Genomic DNA, 18,586 nt, shown 5'->3' with positions numbered 1-18,586 from the left:
TGTCACTGTGTAAAACCCTGAAAACCGAAGACCAGCTACTTCCTTGCGATGCATTTAATTATTTTTAATGAACACAAAAACACACGAGACATGCAAACAACTTCGATACGTAGGCGCGATTGTGGACACAAAATAAAAAATCATGGGTATAATCTGAAACAAAACTAGCAGTTTACGAAAAGAAATTAACATATGAAAGGAGGGTATCACATAGACACCAAACAAAAATTCTGCGCGGAATGCAAATCGATCAGTAAAACGAAATTGTAACACTTCAATAAAACTAGTAGCCTAATGAAAAATGAGTTAAAATTGACTACTGCTTCAACTTAATATTGGAAGTGGCATTAACGTCTTGCAGCAAATTGTTGACTGCTAGTGAAACCGTTTAAAGTCAGCACCCATCAACGCAGCGTACCAACTTCACACAATAGCATAAATTAATAAGTTACAAGAAATAAAAACAAGTGCTACCACAATAGGACGTCACTGTTGAAGCCTAGCCTGCAAACGGTCATTTCTTACGTTGATTCAACGCATGCAGGCGTTCAATCAATGTAAAAAGATTAGCTTGCTGGTTGGGAGCAACGAACAAGAGTAACTCAACACAGTGACCAATATCAAAGAAGTGATGTTACTACAAAAGCCACATCTTTTTTAAGACTGAGCCGAAGGCCACCGACACGACACAATTAGATATGGAGGTTATGTAGTTACCACACACATGTTGTTTTTTTAAAGAGAGGCTTCCATTAGATTTGGAGCCTAAAAATAGACCGAGAAACTTGGCTCTGACGTTTTGCTTCTTGTACAAACACAAGTTACTGAATAATGCAGTGTTTCTTTTGCTGACGTCTTCTATGTCGTCTGCTTGCCGCGGAAGAATAATATCGTGGCAATTCGGGCTTTGCGACACCCGCATTGGAAGGCATGAATCCGGTGGAGAATTCAGAACCGTCACCGAGGAAGGGATGGGAAGATCGTGGCTGAGTTATGCTAACGCGACGAACTCCTGTGGCCACACCAGCAGGAACAGAACATCTTCGTCCGCTTGCAGGACTGATAGGAGGAGAATCGCTGCAAATTAACGTTGCACGAATGTAAAATAGTTTTCATAACATATACAATAGTTAAATTTCAGTTTTACAAGAACAATGTAACCTAGTTCTTACAGCATTATGAAGTTGGGTTTTAGACAAATTAAAAATGCCTATGATTTTACAACTTTTCACTTCTACATACCCAAATTGGTCCCATCTTTCATAGTCACTATCGTCGCTCGAGGAAGTGCAAGTTGAGCACCAACCGTCGTCTTCTTCATCATCTACAAACGTTTTCCCATTCTTCGAAGTAGAAGACAACTCGGAACGCTCAAAGGCAAAATCGGTTGATCTTGCTCTCCTTAGCTTCTTGCTGCACATTTTTGAATTTCTGCGTAAAAGATACAGTTTGCAATATTATAATGAAAAATGATACAATTTTCCCAATCAACAGATATTCAACAGTGACCTTTCACAATAGTTGTGCACTGAGTACAACAGCCAGCTTGTGCAATACAAGCCTACGTTTTCGCATTGCTAAAACAATCTAAGTTCTATAGCTCAGCTAAATAAATTTATCAAAAATCAACAATAATTCTAATAGTAACCAAAGCAACGAAAACATTTTTTACAAATGGTTTACATTCACACGGTTTGAAAAAGTTAGTTCTCACAAGCATTTCGACTGCTTCAAAACGTACCAGGTTAAAGCCTGTTCCAAATTACAACTTTTTTTTTTATTTCAGAAATCACATAACGTTGTAATCCACTGACAGTTTCTAAGTTAAGAATTAATGAAAACTATAGCTTTGATTAAGTACACTACAGTTGTGAAAGCTCTGTTATTGCCTATCCGAGGTTAGTTTTTACAAGGTGCTTTACAAAATAGTTTTTTTTGAAAGCGAAGAATTACATGAGCATGCATGATTAGTTTACTAACCCTGACAATTTTTTGCATTGCTTTTTTGATTTTCCTTGTCGTTTTAACACGATATTTGTGACTTCGTCGATGTTTAAAGCACTGTGCGTGCGCCCAAATTGGATTGTGTCGTTGAATTGCAAGTTAGGGTGAAGTCTATTGAAAGAAGTGCAAATTACCAAAAAGAAAGACGACTACTGCATGCATGCACCTCCACTGCAGATATTTCGAAGAAAGTAAAACCAACACTGAAGTATTAAATTACTACTACTTCAGAAAAACCACAAAACTGCAAGGTCAAATTGACGTCCACTAACTAGACTACAACATGCTCTACTCATCTACTGTGTCTGTCATGCATAGAACTTGCTTACCTTGGTTTCAAAGATGGAGATTTTTCCGATGATTTGTTGGGGTAGCGTGCGCTGCTATAAAGACGTTGTCCTCTCTGAAAACTCGAGAAGTCTCGTTGAGCATCACAAATTTCAAAGCCATTGTCGTTATCTGGGATTGCGTTTGAAGCATTTCCTATAAAGAAAATAAACGTTTTTACAAAGATAAATTTTAGCAAACAAACCGACAACAGATTAAACGAAAAAAAGACATGAAACGTAGCCTACCAGAATTAAGCGTGGCCGGATCCAGTCCTCGCTTTGTTTGGGAGAATCTCGTTTTCTTCAAGATACTTTTCAACTCTTTTTTGTCAGAATCGGAATTTAATGACTTTATGGAGACTTTATCTGAAGCAAAAAAACAGTTAGGTGTAAAGTATGAAGTCTATGAACTGATCGGCCCATAGTTTAACATTTACTTTACAGTGTATTTTTGAGTGAAGTTTTTAAACCTTTTTTCTTGCATTTAGACTGGCGATGATGACCGATATAGGGTATGGTTTACATTCATTTAACATACCAAAATGACAAAGACTAACACTTTATTCATCCTGGCTTAATCATTTTTCCACATCATCTCACCTTCATTTGCAGCATTTTGTTGTTCCACTAGCTGATGTGTGAGAAGGATGTCAAAATTGTTCACAACATGGCCGCATCTTCTCTTGTTACTAAAACCCCGTTCACTTTTACTACGTTGAACAGATTTCTTATCTTTAGGACTACTGGGGATTTCTTTTGACCGTGATTTTTGACAGGCAGGATGAACACTCCTCTTTTCAACAGTGGTAAAAGACGAACTTCGAGTTTGAAAATGCTCGTGAACCTGATTTCTGTAAAACCATGGGCTGCTTAATTCTTGCACGGGCGCGCTGGAAGGTGGCGATGGTGTATGTGATGATGGATAGCAGGCTCTTGGAGCAGGAATTTGAATTTCATACTTAGGCAACTGAGATGCAACATTAACGGGTGGCTTCTGGATCTCTGGTGCCATATTGTGGACGCCGACAATAGTGGGTGGCGAGGTTCGACGTAGTGAGGTTCTCCTGAAGGAAAATTCTGTCGCAAGTTCGTCTCCACTCTCTTCTTCATATTTATCGCATTCGTCTATTTTAGCATTTAAATTTGCCGACTTTGCTTTAAAACCATATGCAGAAGTGCCACAAGTTGTTGCTACAGTGCTTTTTGAGTTTTGTTGATGATCAATTGCGTCGAAGGTGCTACTGCTATTATAACCGCTGCTGTCCATACTATTGTACGTATTATGACCATGCAAGAAGCGTCCGCTTTTGCTCTGCGATGAAGCCGTGCTAGTCGGGGAAGAAACTGAGTTTTCAGCCGTTGAAGGATTCGATTTTCTTTCAGTCTTTAGCAATCTGATGTCATCTCCAGTCGATAGTTTAATTTTGTTTGAGTTCGTATCTCTTTCGGTGAAATATGGGTGCGAGGGTCCACAATGCTGACCATTGTAGCGGCTTTTAGCAGCAATGATGACACTGGTCGGATAAACGTTTTCAGATTCACCAAGCGCCCTATTGTTGTTAGAGTTCTGCTTCAATCCTTCCCATGGTTTGTCATAGATAGACAAATTTTCAAGGTTAAGGCTGTGACGGATGTTGTGGGAAGTGGGGGCTTGAGGAGTTTCGTATTGAGATGAGCTATGCTGTAAATTAAACACATATATTAGTGAAACAAAAAAGTAAATTTTCTCACAACTTAAAGAAAACCTTTCGAAAAATTTATAAACAGAGTCTGTATTGTCAGACGTGGCATTATCTTTGGTGCCGCAATGCCTAGTTTCAATCAGTTATTTGTAGATAAATTAATAAACAAACTGCAATTTAAATATCTTCACAGATAAGACAATGTTCATACTCTAACACGGCATCCTTCAGATTTCCATTAAAAGCTGTTCTAAAAATGGTTATAGAAGGTTGTCGGTCGGAAGAACAAAAGAAAACCACCTTACTGTTGCCGAAGAAAATAGAGACTTTTGTTGCATAAACAAATACCTTCTTAACATATTGACAACATGTGACGTCAGTTGAAGTGGCCTACAGTTTACAGTACAGCGGCATGTTATGTCAATCACAAACTAAAAATATGCACTGCATTGAAAACTATGAGACAAACCTGTGAATCTGATTCTGAAAGATAAGCTTCCTCCCCTCGGCTGCATTCTTTGGAGCAAAATATTTTGCCGTATTTTGGCAAAAATTGCTTTCCAAGTAGAGGCTTGTGACATTGTGTGCAAGAAAAGCAGCTCTCGGTTGCATGCCAACGTTGTCCTTCGTACTGCATTTGTCCCTCATCTAGACCTGGATATGAACACAAAATAGCGATTGAATTACTTCTTACGCAATTTTCTAGCCTCTATGACCAAACAAAAAATTGAATTACATCAACAAAAGATGTTATGTATCGATATTTAATAACAATATCAACAAAAACAAGACGCTTACCGATCAGTTTTCCACAAGTATCGCAGCTTTCGGAATATAGAGTTTCGAAGCAGGTAGTGCAATATGGTTTTCCATCTCGCATGATATAGCGTTGTCCGCCAAGAACTTCATCGCATTCAAAGCAACAGAAATGGCTCATATGCCAATGCCTGCCCTCTGCTTCAGTGCATTCGTCAGAAAAGATGATCTGTTGATAATTGAGAGTGATTATGCCAACTGAGTGGTCAATTAAACGATTGATTGAATTTCAATAGAATTTAATTTTTGTAAAAAAAAAAGCACGTTTTGCGTGGGCAGCCGTTGTTCAAGTCATTACCAACCTCATCACAAGCAGAACATCTTGGTTTTAGTGTTTCCGCATGGTGGCGCCCGCAATACAGTTGGCCGTTTTGGTAAAAGTAAAACAGATCCACAAGCAATTCCTCGCAAACTGAGCAGCAAAAGCAAGCAGGATGCCAGCACATTCCCTGTTCTGCTCTAGCTGCTACCACTGTGACATCACCGCCACTTATGAACTCTCCACACTGTAGACAAAATAATATAGGAATTAAAAGAAATCATGCAGAACTTCTCAACTATTAGTTGTGGAAGAAAAAAAATGAGTTGAAGTCGCTTTAATGCTGTATCCAAAACTAACCTCTGTGCATTCGGTGCCTGGATTATTCAAAGGCAGAATTTGAACTTTTCCACAGCCCAAGTAGTCGTACTTGCGTTGCTCACTGAACAATCGCAGTTCACGTTTTTCCTCCTCTGAAAGGTCGTGGCAGTAGCACACCTGCAAGGTAATTACCATACTCGTTAAACGCTGTGATGGGGATTCGCATAACATGCAAGCTTCAAACAATTTACCACAGCTCGTTTAAGAGACTCTGTAACTCATGATACCTGAAGATCTTGCAATGTTATCATGGTCATATCGCTTTCGATCAAGAATCAATTAAAGTTGCTAATGTGACCAGAATCAGTTGGAGAAAAAGAAGATGTATCTTTGGTGGAATTTAATTCCGAAACAGTAGATTAGTGTATCCAAAAATAGATTTCATAATTACAATGATATTGATTCGTTCGTGACATGATTTCAGGCCATAATCGGCAACTTTAGTCTGATTAAACTTCATTTGTTAATTTTTATCCAACTTAACAAACTGTAAAACAAAAATAACAGCAGACAGAATTTAACAAGTCTCCGTAAAAGCAAATAAGTTACAATCTTTAACGAATATTAAACTAAAACGATTCTCTTTCCGCTGCTGTGACCATATTTCATTAATCACCTATAAACTGCAATACCTGACATTGGGCTATATTGTCAACTGAAATCAAATCAAGCTTGCAGTCATCAATTTATGGCTTCGGTATTGTTTATGACAGTTGAGTTATCAAGTAAACAAAACGAAACAAAGGACTGTGGAATTTCGTAAAACGAACAAAAACGTTGCTTCAATTTGTCAAAGAAACTTTGGCAGTCTGCGGAAAAAATCACCGCGTGTGGTCAATTTATCAACGATCTGTTTGAAAACTGTATCTATATTGAGTGGTTGCCAGTGACAGATTAAAGGAAGCAACAAGTTAAAAATCCATAAAGAATTTCTTTGAGCACGTGCGACAAAGAGCAAGCCAACTGGATTTGACTCCACCGCTGTGGAAAGTGCAGTTTGAAAAGACAACTGTTTACAAAAAATTATTGTTTATCGAACACAAATATTACGGTTGGCATTTGTTAAAAAATAAAAAAAAACGAAACGTATTTTCTGTTACATTAACATTCTTGCGAGTAATTTTGACCTGATTACATTCTTTTGTTTAAGCGTGAATATAACCATTCTTCTGCATCATTTACTGAAAAGAAAATCTGAAAGCATTATCCCAAAGACAGCTCGTCGCCACATTTTTATCAATTTAATTAAGTCAGGATGATGCCGGGAAGATTAAATAAAACAGTTATTAGGACTTTGTCTCAAGCCTTCCTTTTCCCATGGGCTGACACAACTAAACAGCTTGGCTTGGACGGTACAGAAGCAAATCTGAAATACTCAAGAGTAGGGCATAAAGTGACTCGATTTCATTTTACACTTTCATTGAATTTTAGCTTGGGGAAACATTCCAACGTGTTAGTTAGATAAGCGCTTTCAGTAATGAGGTAAATATATGAAATCTATTACCGTTCAAGCTCAGATTAACACGAATGTATTCTTAGCAAAATAACTGGATTAGGGATGCGTTGTATAGATTGGTCAATTAAAATCCATGAAGATTATTTCAAATGTCATAACAAACAGAAAAATGCTTCAACAGAACAACTATAATAAAGCGCAAAGACAATAACAGAGGCAATGAAATTAGAGTTTTGGGTTTAAGAGTTAAGCCACGCAACATATTTACTACATCCCGGTTTAAAAAGTAAATCAGATTAAACACAATGAAACATAAATTTTGGCAACCGTCCACAACCGCAGCTTTGGGAGAACGGTCACCGAACGTTTTTATAAATCCTGAAAACAATGAAATAAAATAACTTGAAGCAGCTAGCCAGCCGTAAGCCGTGCGTCGTCGCCATCTTAGCAGGGTGCACGTTGGGCGATGGAATAACATTGTCGAATATGGACATGATTTAACGACTTATTGTGCCTTCTCCTTGTAAACAAGCAGGTTATAGCCTAAAATCATCATAATCATACGAAGCTTTTCTTTTTGTATTACAATAACGTCATTGAAAGAAGATTATTTCTGAAGGGAGGTCATCCCTTGGAGCTGAAACTGTTGCAACGACAATGACTCGTGGAGGGTATAAAAAAATTATAAATCTTTGACATGACATGAACTGAGAAATTTACAAGTCCCCCCTCATTGCTTTTACACCAAGGATAACATTTTTGGAACGTTACTTTACACACAATCTTTGACAATAAATTTCGATCACTGTACAGACTTTGGTGGTGAAGCATTGGTATAATTCCGCGGAACATGTGGCCAAATCCGATTTACGATCACTTTTAAGCGGTGGGCCTTTTTAGAATTGATGTGAATTATGAATTGCTTTTCACAGAAGAAAATCTTTCTAATACAACCAAAATTTGCATCAAAATACACATATCAATACAAGAAATCATATCATTATCTATCGTTACAATTTTCTTGCTTGCAAACAGTTAAACCTTACAAGCCACTACACTGCAAATCATCTTTTTCGAATTAGCAATTTTCTAAAGTTTTATTAATTTTGAGCATTCGGTTCACCGACCATCGAGAGCACGAATCTGCATTTTGTAATGACAGGCTTGAAATTGTGCGCTGGCATTGGCTTCCTCACTTTCTCTGCCACTCAACCTAGGTCCTAGGACTTAGATCATCAACTATCGAGCATAAGCTTGCATGTTACAAAAATATATTTTGAAAAAATAATTCAAAATACTTTTCACTCAAGAGATTAACACAAGATCTTTGAAAAACATTTTCATAGATGAAGTGACGAAAATTACTGAAAAAAAAACGATGCTTCAAAACATGACAAAGCACATATCAGCCTTGCATATTTTATAGTAGGTTACTTATAAAATCTATCACATGCTTCACCTGCCTAATCATGTTATAATCATAGTAGTGAACCTAAAAATAGCAAGACCATCAACCCGCATTACAAGGTCAAAAAAATTTTCAGATTAAAGATAATATGAATTACATTGAAATTTTTAATCCCTGGAATTTTTACACAATTCTAAAAAAGCAAAATTGACCAAAAACCACCGGCCTGTACTGTAACTAAAGCTAATAATTAACCATTTTTAGCAAGAAATTGAGGCATTTTCGCCACCAAGAAAAACGTATTGCAAGAATTGACGTTTATTTTTTTTACACGGATTGCATTTTGATTGGGTTTTGTGTCATTAATAGTGTAAACATCTGTGCTTTTCGGATAAGAGAACTCCATGGATACCAGATTTAGCCGCATTAGCGTTTCCAACACAGGTGCAAAGCTATTAAGCCGGCAAAAATGACAAGTTGCTTACATAACGGGAAAACTGCTTTCGACAAAGTTATGCCATAAGCATGAGTACTAAAGAAAACACAGGCAAGCACCAATACGAGTTAACACGACCTCAACAAACTAAAGAGAAGGGTTCAGAATTCGGATACCTCGAGAAACAAACATGAGGATTAAAAAGCCTACAACTTTTATGCCCATTTAATGTCTCAGTATGAAACAATGCTTTTTCTAAACTATGATGACAGATGCATAAACATACGAGCGAGTGCGCCGCCCTTCATACCGCTCGTTTTTTTCTGCCATCAAATCCTGATAAGATCTTCGTCTCATTAAAGTTCAGTCAAAACTAGTCGCGGCTTAACCATGGCAAAGTCGACCTGTAAGACAAACTGTTTTGCATCGTTGGAATGCTTCTATTTTAAGAGAAACGAACTCTTTTGGAACCGATCCAATTTTTGGTCGAAGATCAAGGAAATAAAATCAATATCCTTACTTTAGCGTTCAAGGGCGGACACACGTTTGATTCTTTCACTTGCGGATGATGCGATTAAAATTGAAATGCAATGGCTTCTTGGTGCCAGATTATGTTGCACAAAGCTTTATCTGTATCATGGTACAAAAAGCTAATTCTCCACTAAAGTTGTGTAGCCTTACTAGACTACAAATATCGCACTACCACGTTTGCAACAGAAATTTATCCTTATATAACATGAATCTTGGAATAAATTTTGTTGTTTGAAGATGTCGACTTCACGTTCATTCTCATTGTTATAGTCGGTTGTCACAGCCACCCGGGAAAGCAAATCAACCGTTTTTTACATTGATTCAACGTCTGCAGACGTTAGTCGGGTCGTTAATTTGCTGTCTGATACCTTTGATCTTTTGTCAGGTAGATTATGAGCAAGTGCTCCATTGTCCAAATGACAAGGTACTGTACTGTAGTATCAGCTTCATCACAGCAATAGCTTTTGCATGTGCTCATAGATGTTGTCATTTGCTCATTGCTTGCGCCCAAAGCTACAAAACACATCGCTATCCTATGTAAAGCTTAATCCTCTTACCATTTTTGTCTAACTTTAGGCTTCAACTCTTTGCAGTAACCTCACAAAAACCAAACGCACTGTTTTGCTGCAAATAAGCAATTGTCTGGTGCTTTTTGCCAACGCAATAAGTTAGTCGAATGCAACAGCTTGTTTAAGTTATTGACTTGCACAGTTTGTCAAAACAACATTATATGTTAATACACAAATGTATAAGCAGGTTAGAAGCTTCAAAAGCGGTCCAGTTAATTCTATTTATTAACTGCTGAAAGTCTGGTTGTAAGTCAGGATCAGATACTTTCGAGAAAGGCTAATCTTATCATATATTAATTTGATTTAAGCGAGTGGAAAATGAAAAGCTTTTTAATCTTCGAAGAGTTGATGAAGCAACAAAAACTGGACTTCTTACGCTGTATCTTTCGACACCATTAAATAATAATCATTGCAAGAAATGCAATTACAACCTGGTCTCAAGAAATATATATGATGCTGCAAAAATTTTAATTTTAAGTATGCGCTAAAGCTGTAGGCTACATTTGAATATTCAAAACATTTCTGTTTCATCACCGGGACAACGAAATTCACTACGTGAGTTGCTGCACTGCTGCAGTTTCACAGTCTCGATACTTTTTCTCAAAAACTTTAGTTTGGAACGAAAACAATTCGTTAAAAACTTAATTATAGTTAATGCAAACCACATAATCTGCTTGTAATTCAGCTAATTACCGCGTGACTAGCTCTCGAAAGGTATTTTGAATATTTGGTTTTGGTGGCATCTTTTAGGAATGAATTTGTGCAACAACCTTACCTACTAATACTAACGTTTAACCCATTCATTGTGATTATTAATTTAATTAGTAACTTACGATTTACTAACCAGGAAATGTAGTACAAGAAAACTTTAAAACTTCAAACATTGCGTATCTACCAAACAGCACATCTGCAGTGCTAACACTCCAAGTTGTCAAACACACCTTTCCCTTGCTGTCTGGGAATTTACTACGTCATGAAATAACTTCAAATGTTTAAATGATTTCACGAGCTTTGTATTCAATGATTATATTGCCATAAGTCATATTGGCAATGTGACAGATGTTCGATTTATAACTAAGTTCCTTAGCAACTGCATATAAGTTTTGTGACAGCTCAAATACAAGTGAATGTCATTGTGTCAATACACCTGCTAATCCACATAGACGAAATCACTTGCTATGAAATCGTATAATATTTATCTGAATTATGGCGGTTTATAGACATATTTCATAGAAATGGCAACGAAAACGAATAGGTACCATTTGCGGTTATCACATAAAATTGTAATCAAAAGTCGAGTTCTGGCGATGAGAGAGAGCAGCTGTTCATCCGGTTGACCCACAGCAGCAACAACCTTCCACATACGTCTTTTTAACATTTAAAAACAAAAAAATCTGCACAAAAAGGATAACTACTTGTCGCACCACATGACGGTACAATTATGTAATTGAGTAAACGTTTTTCGACGAGTAGCAATGGCGTCATAAAACAAGTCTTGCCGTCGGTTAATCATTAGCACCGGTAGCCAAGTGCAAAATATTTTCTGATATTGTATTTCGTTAAAATCGAGACAATATGTCACATTGGGCATTTTCATCTCTAACCGAAGTATTTGAAATTGTGATTGCCATTTAGTAAGCTGCTCTGGTCTCATGAGTTCAGACACGGTTCAAAGTTTAGATGGCAATATATTTCACTTGAATCTACGATTTAAATCCTTTTGTGAATCAAACTGAAATCTTTTCGTGCATTGCAGTTAAATTACACAATTTGGGCTGCCGAATTGAGCTACCTATTTAAAAAAAAATGAATGCAGCGTTCATGCTTTCAACCTAGGATTACACCATTTTTGCTGTCATGATTCTGTGTAGGGGAAGATTTGAGCTTTCTGAGGTTGACTATTCAAGGTTGAAAGGTACCAATTTACGCAATAACCCACATCAGTTAAAGTAAACAAATGTTTGCAACAGAACAAGATCTCACAAAGTCTATGAAACAACTGATTGACCTCAAGCAATATCACTTTATCAAACAAGCAAATGCGCAACACAATTGATTGACTTCAAACAATATTACTTTATCAAACAAGCAAATGCGCAACACAAGAATAATTCGTTTTCTTCATAACCTCAATTGCTGACTGTGCTATAAAAACTTGATGAACAAACTTTTCAAAATCGCAAGGCCACAAAAACGCTAAACATTAAATCGATTGCAGGCTACCACCATCTTGCAACATTGCAAGAATCTTAAAAACCGATTCAACGAACATTGGAACTAAGACGACGACCCGCGGATCCTGTTACAACATCAATCGTACAATATAACGAAAACGTGTGTCTGAGTATGGTGACTATCAAAAATCCTCTTCCATTATAATGGTACAAATGCCAACAGAGATTAGATAGATGTTGGACGACGAAACAGAGCTTTCAAGAAAATAATTTCTTTAGAAATCGTAAGAAAGCTTCAGTGCAGACGACCTGTCTTGTCATAAAAAGCAATGGTAAACACGCGCATAATTTGATGAAAATACACCATAAGCAAACGTGAGCAGCATGCGTTTCATCCAATAGTTAAAAAAGTACCATCACGCATCGTTTTACGCCGCATTATTTTACAGCAAGAAAAACAAGGAACAGCGTACTTAGGCAACATTTAAATACAAATTGTTGGATTATGAGCAAATTTACGATCATTGGCATATTTGGCTCGACTTTTGATTTATGGTTCTAGCACACAATGGTGAGGTTATTGAACTCAGGCTTCCGGCAAGGAGACAATGCGACAATTTAAGAACGATGGTGCGAGGTTGGATAGTTTGTTTATTCGCAACCCCTCAGCATCCAAAGTAGCCGAATAATCACAAGGGTTTGTTTGCTTGGTAGGTGTATTCTTATGTGACAAATCTCACATCACCGTTTTGCCCATTGTAAGTAGGTTTGAAAATTTAACAGGATTTGAAAGTGAAGGTACATGAGACCTTGCGTCTAAAACCGGCAAAAAAATTAAATAATTTTAAAACCAAAAACAAAGAGCAGAACACGGCCTGCAAAATCACCAAACCCCTAAACGAAACCTAATATACCAAAAAAGGAACCTAGATCGGTTCTACACAAAGTAAAATGTTTTTATTTTGATCTATTTCAGAATTCATACATTAAACTAAAGTTAATGCATTTCTTCAACCTTTTTCATAAAACTACAAACCCTACCCTTTCAAAATGACAAAAATCACGACATACCTCGTCATCATTAGGTGGCAGTTGGTGGAAAAGCTGTCGGGCTCGATATCTATCGCCAATGCTGTCAATCACCGGGACTTTTTCTTTAGGCAAGGAATTGAAATAAAATCGAATCTGTGCACAAAATGTTACAGTTTTGTTTAGTTCGGCCAAAAAAAAACCTATTTTGATCGGCCCTAGAACATACAGGTTTGATGTTCGAGTTTAAATAAATTGAAATTCTATTACCAGACAGCAAAACTTAAAACGCTATCGACGTTAAAACAATGTAAAATATGCAACTTTTTGTTGGATTGCTGTCAACACTGAAACAGAATAAAAAGATAGGCAGCGCAATTGAAAAAAAGGGCGAGCCATTTGGTGAGCTACGACGCCACAACGACAGTGATTAGATTTTCTGGTACCGCGATAAAATCAGCAAGGAGCGGATATGTGTTGGCGTGGCGTAAGTTACTCCATCTCAATTATCGTATTAGCGAATATCCGATAGCGACACATGCGCTCTTTGCATCAACTCCAAAGCGCAAACAATAGGACCACCCTCACGTTGATGTAACGCTTTGGAATGTAAAAGTATTTCAATAGTGCAAGATGTCAGATGTGCTGTGACACAGACTCGATTTGTGTTTGATTGTACTTTTCTTCAGAGCAAACTTTTATTGTTTTGTTTTGATGAATTGCTTTTTGCATGTTTATATTGCAGTAGAACTATCCATTTGCATTATCTTTTAAAAGTTGGCATAAAAAGGTCTTACTCTACCCCTAGATCTTCTGTTGATAAGAGCCGTATCTGTTTAAATAGGCTAGGCTAGGCTACTCTATTACTGGTGGAGGCATAAGTTTTTTAGGTCAAACTTCAATAAATTTCTCACAATAAATGAATTCATGAATGTATCAGCATTTTTAATCAGTTGGCGTAAAGGGTTTTAGTTTGGATTAGTTGCGATTTTCAAATGCACTTAAGTCTTCGTGAATGGGATTGGGAACAGCCTCATTCAATTTTTAATGGGATTTCTGTCGATTTTATCAGCTGAAAACAGATTTCCACCATTCAAACCTCGCAATGTAGCTAGTAGAATATATAGGCTACCCAACGTCAATTTTGCGTCACAGTAACGATAGCGTTTCCCATGTAAGACGTTGTTTTAATTATCACTCGGTTAGGTAATGAAACGTATCCGGCAGACACAATTATGCACTTTTGTCATAGGCGTGTCAATCATGTTCCGGCAGATGTCGCTGTGCGTCATGCCAAGTGCTGTTGACATTGATAGACGACTAAATAATTAGTTTGAGCGACAGTGCAACCTCTGCCTTACGAAGAAGTTCTATACTACGATCGGCTACAGCAAAAATATTGCTGACGTAAGAAGTACGTCGGTCATTTGCAGGCTAGGTACGTCATGACAAAAACAACATATAGATCAATCAGTGGCTGTCACAATTGAATTAAATCAAATGGCTGCAAAATTCAGGTTACAACAAAGATAGAGTTTTTAGGCTGAAATTTATAACATTAGATATGAATGATACAATGTTTCAAGGAACAATGTGCGACACAGTAAAGAACCGGTCTTACAAGCGAACATTGAATAAACCCCTGGCAGTTTACCATCATAACCAAGCTTATGTTTCTAAAGCGTAGAGTTTTTAATTAAAGAGAATCTAAACACACAAAATATGTGTGTTTTAAGGAACTTTTGGACTAACTCATAGCACTTTTAAAAAAAATTTTTTTTTATTTTTTGAAGCAATTTAAAATCATTTTGCAGTCTTAACTAGATTTCTGGTTAAAAAGTTAAAATGAGTTTAAACTTTAAAGTGATAAATTTTTTTCTCATGTAAATGCAATCTGGTGTCAGTTGAACTCGCTGTTGGGCCAATGCAGGAGGCCTGGTCTTTCAACAAATTTGCGTTTAGTATTGCACTGCGGTGTATATAAAGCAAGTTGCAATTTTTGTTATCGCATTTCTTAGGCTTACCGTGTAATGAGAAAATAGAAAAGTAAAAAAATATGCTTTGACATTTGCCTCGAGCTAATAGCAACACATTCCAAACACAAATGATTTGTTGATAATAACCAAAAGTTATCAACTACAAGTTTTAAGTAACTAAATGAAAAGATTATATATTTAAACTTCTGCTGTGTCATGAATCTTTTAGATTTTATGATTATTTTTATTTTAGGTTAAAAAATTAATTCCTTTATTTTTTACTTTACACATCTGACATATTTATAGCAGCTTCACCGGTTAAAGATTCTAGACAAACCGGGTTTGTTTGACACAAGAAATGAACATCATTTTACATACTTCATCGTCGGTGAGATTTGGAGGTACCCAAGTATATTCTTCGAGTGCGCAACCACTGTCAGCGTCGTTTGCTTCATCGTCCGAGCGCGAGGTTTGCGACGGTCGACGCCGGCAAGGGCGCCGCTTGGTCCTGTTTTCGTGTTTCAGGCCTCTGTGACTCGGCAGCGGCGGCGGCGATGGTAACTCGAGAGCATGGACGTCCTGCTTCATGTTTTCTGTTACAGGTGCCGAATTCCTTAATTGTTCAGTAGTTGCTGGCATATCAGAACTATGACTTTTTTCAACAAGATTATATTCCAACAGATGCGCTGATATGCGTCAGACTTCGTGAGTGGCTAAAGTTGAAAATCAGTATATCTCATTCGTGTTGTGAAATTTTCAAGTCCACCAAACAACAGCCTGATGATGAAAACCAGGAAATTTACTTTTAATTTATTTAAAACTAAGAAGTCTTTGCATTCCAATTGCATTCACTTAATTCTGAAAATAAATTAAACAAAATATATGACAAATGCAGGTATAGAATGAAGCAATATCAACTCGAACTGCGGATTCATTCCGACTTCCTGTTACCAAAAAATATATTCTTCAAGAAACATTCTGCAACACTGCACTAAGTAAAACTTCAAGTCACTCATTTTGTTGTCAAGCGCATGACGTTTACTGGCTTTGAACAATAAACCTCACATGTTTCCTTATCTGCAATTAAAAAATGAACATCTCTAAACTCTTTGTCATACACAGACAACAAATATCTTTCTGGTGCAGTTTTAAACCTTTCAAGGTTTTGCTACCTTTTCCCGTTCATTGACGTGCTGGTAGGCCTACATTGACTATCGTAGTTAGTAATATCTTTTTCGTTCCAGAGGCGTCACTGACGAAAAATAAAAGAATAAATTTCCCATAACTAGACTTAACTTGGTAAAAGTTATAAGCAAGACTGGAAAATAAAATGATTTGTTGTTCTCGCAAGCTAGTACTGTAATTCGATCACTGCTCAGTAGACGACAGCAAACTGGTGTGCGGCAGCTCGCTGAAGGCAATCTAATGATTATATTCTCTCGTTTGGTGAAGCAAGCCCGCAGCTTTGCGGAAGCATACGAAATTTATCTGTTCACTCCTCACAAATCTCAACCTTGTCCATGATAACCTGCACTGGCGCACTGAACTGAAAGCGAATGGTGATCAAGTATTTAAAAACGACCGTTGCCTTTTTTCCTTGCTACAAAATGATCGCTTGCTGACAAAGCACTTCAGTTACTTTCACAAACGATTCAGACCAACTGCATGAAGGTTACATAATTTTTCTATGAACATAACATTCGAAGTGTTCATAAAACAACGACCATCTCAGCTATTTATGTATTTGATGCATTTTTTACAAAGCTACAAGATTGCAGACTTTTTCTATTGCTTCAAGAAGATGGTACTGTTGTTCAGCAACTTCAACAACATACGCTATGGTTTATAATTCAGGGGTGACGAACCTTTTTGCGGTCGAGGGCCACTTTGTCAATTACACATGAGTTATCGGGCCACACAACTTTTTAATCGTAACCTACTATGAAATCTTTTAGAAGCGACTCAAGATATTATTCATGAAAAGTAACAAACAGCAGATGAAAGTAATAAAACCCACACAGTTGAAATTATCTTACGCAGAATCGAAACATACAACAGTAAAAAATCGACCAAAAGTACAAGGTGAAGTTGGTGAATAGTGCTTTCACAACCTTACCTTATAGCTTTCCTATTTTCTAACTTTAAACCCTAAAATTTAGTGTTTAGGGCAAGAAAATAGCAAAGGAAAGGTGTACCACTGCACCAGTGAAGGCATAAAACAGCTTTTAGATGTATTTTGTCTTTAATGCATGAGCGATTGTCAAGTTGTTTTGCGGGCCGTACAAAATTCTTTGACGGGCCCCATGCGGCCCGCGGCCGCAGGTTTGTCACCTCTGGTTTATATGAAGACTTAATCACCTGCATTGAGAATGCTAAATATCCTCATAGCCCATAGCGAATGCAATCGGATACCTGACTTGAAATTGAAACAGGTTACCTGAAGCATGGAAGAAACCACGGATAACAGTTTCCCAAATGAACTAGTCAGGTAGCCAGTGGGTCGAAAACTTCTTGCTCCTTCGGTAGTTATTTTAAATCCTGCACTATAATCAAGAAGCTTCTCACAAACGTTCTTGTAAAATATTCGTCTCAGTGTGAGGTCAATAGTGTGGTATTGCTTCCAGTTGCTTCTTAATTCTTACTTTGTTAATATCGAAACAACGTTAATCAATGTTAAACGAACTTCATTAATAGTTTTCTTTTCTCCAACTGTCAAAGTAATTTTTGTTAGCTGCACTTCACTTGAACTTTTAAATATCATTCACTTCGTATCGTAGCCAATTTGCTAGAAAGCAGTTTTACTGCTACTCGGTTTGATGAATTGTGTTTAAAGCAAGTAACTTTAGCAGCAGCCAACAGTCTATTCCTTTTGTTTTGCATTAAGCCCACCACTTATAGCTTCAACGAAGTGGAAGATAATATCAGCAAAAAAGAAGTTTCTAAGCTCCCGGAAAATCTTAATGCGGCAAATCAACTGCACTAAAATCATCAATAAACCGTCGTAAATCATTAGATTTTTAATGTTAATTGGATGAATACTGCAGACACTGTTAGAAAACAACTTAGTTTTTCGTTTAATAAGGTTTTATAAAGCTTCGAGTTCACGACCGATAATGCAAAGTAGGCTATTGAAATCAATTGCCACATAACAGAAGGAGACAAATTTGGAAAAATGTGACTGATTAAGGGAGGAAGTATTTATCCCTTGTATTGTGAAAAGCTCTTGATGATGATCACTTCTAGTTGAGTCAGGGCTGTCGCAGGGATTTTGGCGTGCTTAGAGTCGGACCCGGATATTTTTGCTCAACGCTACAGCCCTGACTTGAATACAATTAAACCAAATATATTTGCTAGTCACCTAAAAACCTCTACAGCCTGTTTCACCCTGATTGGGAGCATCAGAAGGTTGTTATTTTATATATACAACTATGTAACTCAAACCAGCATAAGTTTACCAATATACTTTGTATAAAGCACAATGCAAGTCGCTGTAGTGGTACACGTACAGGTAGGCCTACACCTATCTCAAAATATAT

At 37.1% G+C, this 18,586-nt stretch overlaps 1 protein-coding gene across 2 annotated transcripts; it reads right to left on the bottom strand.

The window, feature by feature from the left end:
- Positions 1–45: 45 nt before the first annotated feature.
- On the bottom strand, positions 46–15,896 carry LOC145778479 (uncharacterized). 2 transcript variants are annotated; one of them, XM_082589962.1, is made up of 12 exons: positions 15,429–15,896; positions 13,117–13,230; positions 5,451–5,588; positions 5,134–5,337; positions 4,814–5,000; positions 4,485–4,669; positions 2,934–4,014; positions 2,580–2,699; positions 2,334–2,487; positions 1,981–2,115; positions 1,243–1,431; positions 46–1,077 (listed from the first exon to the last, which is right to left on the bottom strand). In XM_082589962.1, exons 1-12 carry the CDS (start codon positions 15,687–15,689, stop codon positions 822–824), a joined length of 3,024 nt encoding a protein of 1,007 aa, XP_082446088.1. In that variant the 5' UTR covers positions 15,690–15,896; the 3' UTR covers positions 46–821. The 2 variants fall into 2 exon arrangements, with proteins under 2 accessions (XP_082446088.1, XP_082446089.1); XM_082589963.1 differs by lacking the exon at positions 1,981–2,115.
- Between the last annotated feature and the right edge of the window lie 2,690 nt (positions 15,897–18,586).

This window comes from Aplidium turbinatum, chromosome 10, assembly GCF_918807975.1.
Source record: "Aplidium turbinatum chromosome 10, kaAplTurb1.1, whole genome shotgun sequence".
In the NCBI taxonomy this organism is placed as follows: Eukaryota; Metazoa; Chordata; class Ascidiacea; order Aplousobranchia; family Polyclinidae; genus Aplidium; species Aplidium turbinatum.
The sequence above is the reverse complement of the archived record's forward strand: the minus strand, read 5'-3'. Positions and strand labels throughout refer to the sequence as shown.

What these genes read in the sequence shown, in the direction of transcription:
- LOC145778479 (XM_082589962.1), bottom strand. Translation starts at nt 15,689, where the DNA reads ATGCCAGCAACTACTGAACAATTAAGGAATTCGGCACCTGTAACAGAA. An exon ending in TACTTGTGGAAAACTGATCG is followed by an intron (nt 4,670 to 4,813) that starts GTAAGCGTCTTG and finishes GTTCATATCCAG; the next exon opens with GTCTAGATGAGGGACAAATG. An exon ending in TTTCAGAATCAGATTCACAG is followed by an intron (nt 4,015 to 4,484) that starts GTTTGTCTCATA and finishes TTTAATTTACAG; the next exon opens with CATAGCTCATCTCAATACGA.